Here is an 8,792-nt window from a genome sequence, read left to right as displayed (position 1 = left end):
CCCCCACCAATCCGCCCCGTCTCTACAAAAAGTTAAAAAATTAGCTGGGTTTGGTGGCACACACCTGTAGTCCCAGCTACTCAGGAGGCTGAGGTGGGAGGATTGCTTGAGCCTGGGAGGTAGAGGCTGCAGTCAGCCAAGCTCACACCACTGCACTCCAGCCTGGGCAACAGAGAGAGACCCTATCAAAAAAAAAAAAAGAGGTTAAGCAACTTGTCCAAGGTCACACAGCCTATAAAACCACCTACATTTGAACCTGGATCGAGTTAACTCCAGGTCTTAATTATTCACCTGAACGACCTCCCTAGACTAGAAATGTCTCAACCATGTATACAGCACCTACTGTATAAGTGCATGCTGTGTATGCCACATGTGGGGAAGCCCAACAAATCATCCTCATCTATATGACCAAGAACAACACAAGGATTGCTGAATATCCAGTAGTCTTTAACTTTCAGTGGCACAGAGATTCCTCAGGATCTTCAAGCTATGCTGGCCAGCCTCAGCCTCCACCCCCACCACTCTCCCATTGCAGAAACATTCACGAGCGCACGCGATCACAAAAGCAGCTCCATGGGTTCATAGACTCCTTCTAAGGGCCCCAGGTAAATCATTCCATGGACCCTACGTGGCTCCTGGAGAATCCTGGAGGGGCTGCTAAGTGACCCTGCTCGCGCCGCCTGGACTGCGCCTCTCCCTAGACCCGGTCCCCACCCTCCTCCGTAAGCCTTGGAGCTGCCATCCCCTCTGCAACACCTCCATCTAGTGGCACAGAGTGCAAACTGTAACGTTCCTCCCGAAGACCCGGTTCCCTGGAGGGTTTGGCCTTCGGCCGCCTCCTCCCACAGAACCCACAAACGCAATCCAGGTTACTGGACCCCGGGAAACTGAGTACCGCTTAGCCCAACACAAATCTCTTTGCCTTCGAGAGGTGGAGGACTCCAGTTGTAGGTTTTCTATATAGGTGGAAATAATGATGACGATTATCATTTTGATCTTGATTTTGCAGCTAAAATTCATCTGGTATGACTACTATTAATATTTTAAATGTATCTCCTTTAGTTCCCACAACCCACTGTACAGATGCAAAAATTGAGGTCAAAATGCTAAGTCCTGAGTTAGAAAGTGGTAGGACAGAACACAGACTCAGACTGAGTAGACTCAGTTCAATTCCAGAGACACCCTCAGCCATTACATTCTTGAACCTCTCAGATGAGCCTACTTTAGTAGGACACCTACTTTAGTCCTGCATGCTCTTTATAGGACCTGATTTCATTATATTCTTATTCTGTTTTTAGATCTTAGACTACAGATTAGCCATTTTCAGCAGAACGACAGGCAGAACGACACGCGTTACAGGGGATAATTGTTCTCCTCTTAACCCCTAGGAACCACAGGAGCTGTGCTGGGACAGAGGGCATTTGACATGTACTCTGGAGGTAGGTGCCTCTGCTGACACTGAAGTCACAGTGGGGGATGTGGTGCAGACGGCTGAGCCTCTTCGTGTGGCAAGGGACCTGGTGGCTCGAGGTACCTGGTGCTTCTTTCCACAGGAGCCACCCAGGAAGTGGTGCGGTGGGAGGTTGAGGGTGTCCTGCTGCTTTTGAAACTCCTTCTGGCCATCTCAGTTGGGATGTCCCAGACTCAGATCCTGAGACAGGGATTCAATTGCAATGCTTTATTGAAGAAGTGAGCTCAGGAAACGTCAGTAGGGGAGTAGAGAGCAGACAGCGACAGGAAGGAAGCCTGTGAAGAATGTGTCACTGAGCCTTTAACCAAAGTTGGAACCCTGGAGCCAGTGTGGAATACATGCCCCAAAGATCTCCCAGAGAATTGAGGGGACTGAGGTGCCCATGCCTCTAATTCCTTGGCATGCAATTCTGGCCTGCCCTTGGGGCAAAGTGAACTCTGGAGGCCAGAGAAGACCTTAAGGCAAAGCAATGTCAATGTTGATGTCACTGAAGTGCTATGGACAAGGCCGTGTGACCCGTCGGCCAAATCCACTAAAGCTCTGCTGGGTAAATGTATTTTATTTCAAGGTTACAGGGATCTCTTGGGGACCCAAGGACAGGACAGGGTGCCTTTCTGGACCTGAGGCTCCGAGCTCTACACATCTTTCGGCAGATGCTTGTCTTCTCTCTGCACCCACGTGCTTTGCAGGTTTTTCTGTGTACCTGGCTGCCCCTTATAGGAAGTCACTGCCCTCCTTGCTCTTAGCATGGCCGGGCGAGACAGGGTACTGACCTAGCTGTGCTGAAATCCCGGGCATCTAAGTCCCTACCAGCAGCCTCCTCGCCAACCAGCCACCTATGGGCAGGGGTGGAACCCTGACCCCACATTCTCAAAAGCTTTCAAAACACGGCAGAATCAGTTTCAGGCCATCTGCCACCCGTGCCGCCCAGCTGCTAACCCAGCCTTGCTCCAACACAGGAGGCTCAATGAGGAGTGAGAAAGCAGCAGGCAGCAGAGACCTGTGCCCTGCAGGGACTGGTTTTCATCAGAGGGGGTGTCAGAGCCCAGGTGAATGCAATTTCCCTTCTGTATCCCTGAGACCCCAGGGCATCTCTGTGCTCGGCCATCCTGGGGTGTACAGCACATGTGACCATGGACCCGGGAAAGCCCATCACAGAGCAGAAGGAGCCAAGCTGCTGCCAAACAGCTGGGATTCCCCTCTCCTGAATTCCCCTGTCTTTGTCTCAACCTCTAGGGAAAGCCCACTTTGTCTACACCCACCCACACACATGAGCCCAGGAGGGGAGAAAGTTACCAGGCAGCAGAAGGCAGGGAGCCCTCTTAGCTTTGCAAACAAAGGAAGAGGCTGAAATTTGGGAGGTGGGGAATGCTGGGGATGTCATATGCAGGACAACTCTTAGAGATGGGCAGCTAAGACCCTGTCCTGGGCCCAGGGCTTCGTAAGACCCCACCCCGCCCTTCTCCATCTCCGTCCCAACTCATGGGTGAGGAGTCTGCAGAGCTAGGGGTGTGCTGACCTGGAGTCTGCATCAGGGCCCACACAGGCCTCCTGGAGTCTGCATCAGGGCCCTTGCAGGTCTCTTACCAGGTGTGCCCCACCCCCAGGCTTCAGACACTCCCCCAGGATGGAGGGGTGACCGGGGCTGACTGTTGCTTGACGGGAGGGTGGTGTGGATGGACACACTAAAGTGCCCACATGCAGTGTGCAAGGTCCCTCCCGGTACAGGATAGAGCTGAGGACAGGGGCAACAGGAGATGGGGACAGGCCAGGGGCTGAGGACCAGATATCCTGCCTGCAGTCCTACTGATGTTCAGCATGGCCTGGGGCCAGGTTTATGGAAAAGGTCCAGTCTCCGGAGTCAGAGACTTCTGGAGGCATGACCTGAAGCAAGTGGCGCCTCTTGAGCCCCAGTTTCTTCATCTGTAACAGAGAGGCAGCTATAGTTTCCACTCCATAAAACTGATGTGAGGATTAGATGATAACCTGAAATAATTGGTGGAAGGGTGTCCAGCCTGACTGGTGGAGGGGTCCAGGCAAGCTGGTTTAGTCTTCTCCCTTCCCTCCTCTTCTCCTTCCCTCCCCTCTTCCCTCATTCCATCCAGATGACTCAGAAGCAAGGAGATCATCTGTCAGAATGAAAAGGAAAAAAAGTTTAAAGACGAAACTAAGCTTTAAAATGCCTTATTATAAACTTGAATGTAGCCATGACTGATGGGGACCCAGAAACAGAGGCATTGTGAGCAAGTAGCCCTTCCCTTCAGGAAACAAAAGGGGATGAAGGCTTTTTAAAGTGAGGTGATCATTAGCAGAAGGCATGCTTTATGTTTTCCAAATACCTACCGTCCATCCCAACAAGCACCAGACCATACATCTGCAGCAACACAAATTAATGGTGCTTTAAGAGTTCCCTCCTTTTGTCATAAAAGTTCAAGGGCCATTTCTTTAGAAGAGCGACTGTGGTGGTTGACCGGAAACCTGTCACTGAGCTGGCTGGCAGCTGGCCTTAGTTGGGAGAATGGCTTCTTCCCCAAGGTCCTAGGGGTCTGCACTGGAATACTAACAATCAAGGCCAGCTTTGTGGGCCTGTGACCTGGGGACAGGGCAGTCACACGGGGCCCGTGCTTGGAAGAATCTCACACTTGGCTTGATGCCTGCCATAGTGGTCTTGAAATACTGAATAATTTTTTATTAAAAGGCCCTGCATTTTCAGTCTGTACTGGATCCTGCAAATTATGCAGCCAATCCTGCTAATAATTTTTGGTTCCATTAGAGTACGCTTACTGTATGCCCAAAGTTATTGTCACATTTGCACTTTATAAAGATGCTATGAGCAGGGCTATTACTCATCCTCATTTGACAGATATAGTCTCTGCTTTAACCACTAGGCTGCTTGTTGCCAAACTTGAGCCCCCTCGAGTTGCACCATATCTAGAATAACATCTGCATTATTAGTATTTTACTTTAAATTGGATCACTTTTTTTTTTACCTAAGTAAATATATCTTAAAAGGAAACTATATTACTGCCTTAAGTAGAAAGCTATTATTACTTGTTATGCAGGAAAGGTGACCATAAAAATAATCACAATGGAGGGCCCTGGGATGGTGGCTCATGCCTGTAATCCCAGCACTTTGGGAGGCCGAGACGGGCAGATCACCTGAGGTTGGGAGTCCGAAACAAGCATGACCAACATGGAGAAACTCCAGTTCTACTAAAAACACATAATTAGCCGGGCATGGTGGTGCATACCTGTAATTCCAGCTACTCGGCAGGCTGAGGCAGGAGAATCACTTGAACCCAGGAGGCAGAGGTTGCGGTGAGCAGAGAGCACGCCTTTGCACTCCAGCCTGGGCAACAAGAGCGAAACTCTGTGTCAAAATAATAATAATGGTAATAATCACAATGGAAACAAATCAGCCTCTTCACAGTGAGCTGGATGCTGATGCCTCCCCCAGGTGCTAAGCCTAGAGCTGCTCTCTGTTAGAGAGCTTGGCAAGTTAAGAAGGCATTAAAGACACACACAGAGACTTGCTCCTTGACACAGAAAGAGAGTTGTATTAATAGTAGACTCAAGTTCTCTCCCAGGGGTCTCAGTTGTCTGAGGCCACGTGCTATACCATCTAAAGTCAGCACAGATAATCTGGGCATTGTCCAGTATAGAATGGGGTCTGGGGTATGCAAAGGGCCTGGAGCATCTGAGAGATGATGACACTTGGTCCCCTGAGGGGTAGGCACATAAGGGCCCTTCTACCAATGGTGCTCATCCTCAGCTGCAAGTCAGAGTCACATGGGGAATTTCTAAACTCCAATGTCCAGAAGCCACCCCACATCACCTGGATGAGTTCCCCTCACTCTGCTCACTCTGCCCTCCCCTAGGACAAGGGCTACAGGGAGCTCCACCTGGGATGCTCCTCCTCCTGGCTTCTGAGCTCAGCCCAGTGTCCACCGGGCCTAGCTGGCTCCTGCATCATAGGGCAGCAGAGAAACATGAGAATGACCAGGGCTCATTTCCCCTAAATCACCAGCACCTTTTCCTTCCTCCCCCAGATGTTAAGCACCTAGTGAAATTCCTTAAAGAAATTCCGGGGGGTGCACTTGTGCTGGTGGCCTCCTACGACGACCCGGGAACCAAGTAAGTAGAAAACTCTACCTGCCAGGCCACCCACTGATGCAAGCTGAATACCTTCAAACGCTGCATACCCTTTTCTGCTGTTTTGCCAGCTCCATTTTCTGGCAACTTATCTTTAGGAAATTATCAGACAAGTATGCAAAGCGATGTTCTAGGAGGTTGATCACAGTCTTCATTACCACAGTGGAAAACTGGAAACCCTCTCCCTGTCCAATAGTAACAGCTGACCGGCCACAGAAACTATGACATACGGTGACATAGGATATGATATATGCACAAATGAAGATAGACTGCATCAAAAATGATGCTGCAGAAAGTATTTAAGGACATGGAAAATTGCCCACCTTCTAGTGCTAAGTAAGGGGCAAAAACCACTATATAGAAATATATACACTGATCACACCAAGGGGAGGAGGGGTGAGACTGTATTTCTTAGTTACTTCTTTGTGATCTTCCATATTTTCCAAATGAATATGTATTGTGTTTGTAAACAGAGCAGTACTGTTTTAACACATCTCCAGCCCCATCTGAGGCCCTTCTAGAGAGGAAGTCTTGAAGCCCTTTACCCTGTCCTTCCTGAGTGCAGCCACATTCTCTAGGCACCCCCAGGGCAGATGCTGAATGGGGAGAAGGGTAGGAACTTTGCCCCATGGGAATCCCACCATCTTATGCCCCTTTGACCCACCCCTGCATCCTGACCATCCTCTCTGGTCCTCTGCAGAATGGATGATGAAACCAGGAAACTCTTCTCTGACTTGGGGAGTTCCTACGCAAAACAACTGGGCTTCCGGGACAGCTGGGTCTTCATAGGAGCCAAAGACTTCAGGGGTAAAAGCCCCTTTGAGCAGGTGGGTTCTGGGCCACAACCCGGCCCTATGAAGGATGGACGAGGAGCTGGGTGGTGGTAGGAAGGACAGTCACCCAGTCACCTCCCAAGGGCCTTAAAATTGGGAGGATTGTGTGGGGAGAGGCCCTTGGTTGTCATTCACTCCAAAGGGCAGGGTGGTCTGATTGGCCAGGAAGCCGCCTTGGCCATTTCGCAAAAGCTGGGTCATATATAAATACGCAAGTATACAGGTAGGTACCAGAAAAGGAACAGGGAAAAGGAGAAAAGAAGGATGATGGGGAAGTGAGGCATGAAGGAGAAAGAAATGGAAATATGAAGCTGTGTGACAGGGAAGGGGAGCCTGGGGAAAGGAGCAGGATGCCTGTCCTCATCCCTTCAGCCTCCCTGGCTGGGCATGGAGAATACGGGGAGGGAAGTCAGAAGGCAGGGAAGAGGCCAATGCCATCATCAGACAAGAGACGCCAGAGCGGGCAGGTGCAGGGAACCGTGTGCTGAGCTCTAGGAAGGGCACCACGATTGTGATTTTTTTCTTAAGCTAGAAAATGTGGCCTTGGTCTGTATGCATGTGTTTCTAAGAGGATGTATTCAGGTAACTAGAAATTGCCTGAACACAGTGAAGAACTCAGGAGGCCAGTGGGCAGGGGCCGGGGGTGGTGTGGTTCCCGAATGTCCTGTGGGGGTGCTGCAGCAGGGCCCTAGCAAGAGGCGTGAGGCTGCATGGGCAAGGTGGCGCTGTTCTGCCCTGAAGCATGGGCTCCAGACACAGAGGAACCGGCAAGACAGAGGAAGCATGGGAATACAGGAAGCCCAGCACCAGCTTCACCCACCTGCAACCAGCTGGCTGGGACCTGACACCCAAAAATGAACCTAGCACCCTGATGGGACTAAGCCAGTCTGTTCTTTGTCCCCACATTTGGGAACCTGGGTTTTAGACAGGTAGCATCTAGAATCTCTTTTTTAATTCCTGAGAGTCAGCCACAATGATTCCAACAGCAGATTTTGCCATTTATATTTTTTTCTTTCATAAACTAAGCCTGAGCATTTTAGACACAATTCTAAGTGATTTTATTCTTCTTACATACTTATTACTAGTATATATATATTTTTTGAGACAGGGTCTCACTCTGTCACTCAGGCACAATCTCTGTACACTGGCACAATCTCGGCTCACCGCAGCCTCGACCTCCTGGGCTCATGCGATCCTCCCACCTCCGCCTCCCGAGTAGCTGGGACCACAGGCATGTGCCACCACACCCAGCCAATTTTTTTATGTTTTCTGGAGACAGGGTTTCCCATGTTGCCCAGGCTGGTCTTGAACTCCTAGCCTCAAGTGACCCTCCTTCCTTACCCTCCCAAAGTACTGGAATGATAGGTGTGAGCCACTGCGCCCCACCCCTTATTATTAGTATTAATTAATATTATGTGGTGGTTCTGCCACTTACCAGCCAGTGACTATGGGCAGTGACCCTCTGTGCCTCAGCTTCCCCATCTGTGGAATGGGATGTAAACAGTGCACACTCCCTAGGGCCACTGTGCAGATTAAATACATAAGGCACTGCAGAACAGCACCTGGCATACAGCAAGCACTCAAGACGAGCTAGGAGTCTTCTTTTTATTGTTGCTATCATTATTGTTATTTGACGTATCCTAGAGGGGCATAGAGAATTTGAGGGGAGGGACTAGATCTCTCCAACAACTGGTCACCCTTCAGGGCGTGAGAGCAGTAACTGGGCTCTGATCCCATCTCTGAGACCTTGAGCAAGTTGCATCCCCTCTCTGAGCCTCAGTTTCCCCATCTGTGAGGTGGGTTAATAACATCCCGCACCCCCATTTAGGTTTAGAGCACAGTGCCCATGCGGGCATGAGTTCTAAACGGCCTCACTCAATGCCTATATTTCTCTGTCTGATCTCTCTCTAGTTCTTAAAGAACAGCCCAGACACAAACAAATATGAGGGATGGCCAGAGCTGCTGGAGATGGAGGGCTGCTTGCCCCCGAAGCCATTTTAGGGTGGCTGTGGCTCTTCCTGAGCCAGGGGCCTGAAGAAGCTCCTGCCTGACTCAGGAGTCGGAGCCCGGCAGGGACTGAGGAGGAAGAGCAGGGGGTGCCGCCTGGAAGTCATTGCCTGTCCTTGCATGCTGTGTTGCGCTTCCCCTCCTCGGAAACAGAACCCTCCCACAGTGCATCCTACCCGGGAGACCAGCCTCAGGGGGTCCTTCTGGAACCAGCTGTCTGTGGAGAAAACAGGGTGCTTTCGTCAGGGACTGCTGGCAGCCAGTCCTGAGGAAGGACCGACTGCCCTGACTTGAGTCCAATTAAATTTTATTTTTGCTGGTTTTGAATG

General features: G+C 50.5%; 1 protein-coding gene across 3 annotated transcripts in view; it reads left to right on the top strand.

Annotated features, from left to right (window-relative positions):
* Nucleotides 1-8,792, top strand: part of FAM3D (FAM3 metabolism regulating signaling molecule D) — a 34,345-nt gene extending 25,553 nt beyond the window's left edge. For all 3 annotated transcript variants that reach the window (XM_017894231.1, XM_017894232.1, XM_017894230.1), the window contains exons 7-10: nt 1,389-1,439; nt 5,521-5,605; nt 6,324-6,450; nt 8,368-8,792. In XM_017894231.1, the coding sequence (XP_017749720.1) occupies nt 1,389-1,439; nt 5,521-5,605; nt 6,324-6,450; nt 8,368-8,457 (353 nt within the window). In that variant the 3' untranslated portion in view covers nt 8,458-8,792. The remainder of the gene's footprint in view (nt 1-1,388; nt 1,440-5,520; nt 5,606-6,323; nt 6,451-8,367) is intronic.

The sequence above is a fragment of the Rhinopithecus bieti genome, unplaced genomic scaffold (genome assembly GCF_001698545.2).
Source record: "Rhinopithecus bieti isolate Rb0 unplaced genomic scaffold, ASM169854v2 scaffold_21649, whole genome shotgun sequence".
Classification (NCBI taxonomy): Eukaryota; Metazoa; Chordata; class Mammalia; order Primates; family Cercopithecidae; genus Rhinopithecus; species Rhinopithecus bieti.
This window is presented reverse-complemented; position numbering and strand designations above follow the sequence as displayed.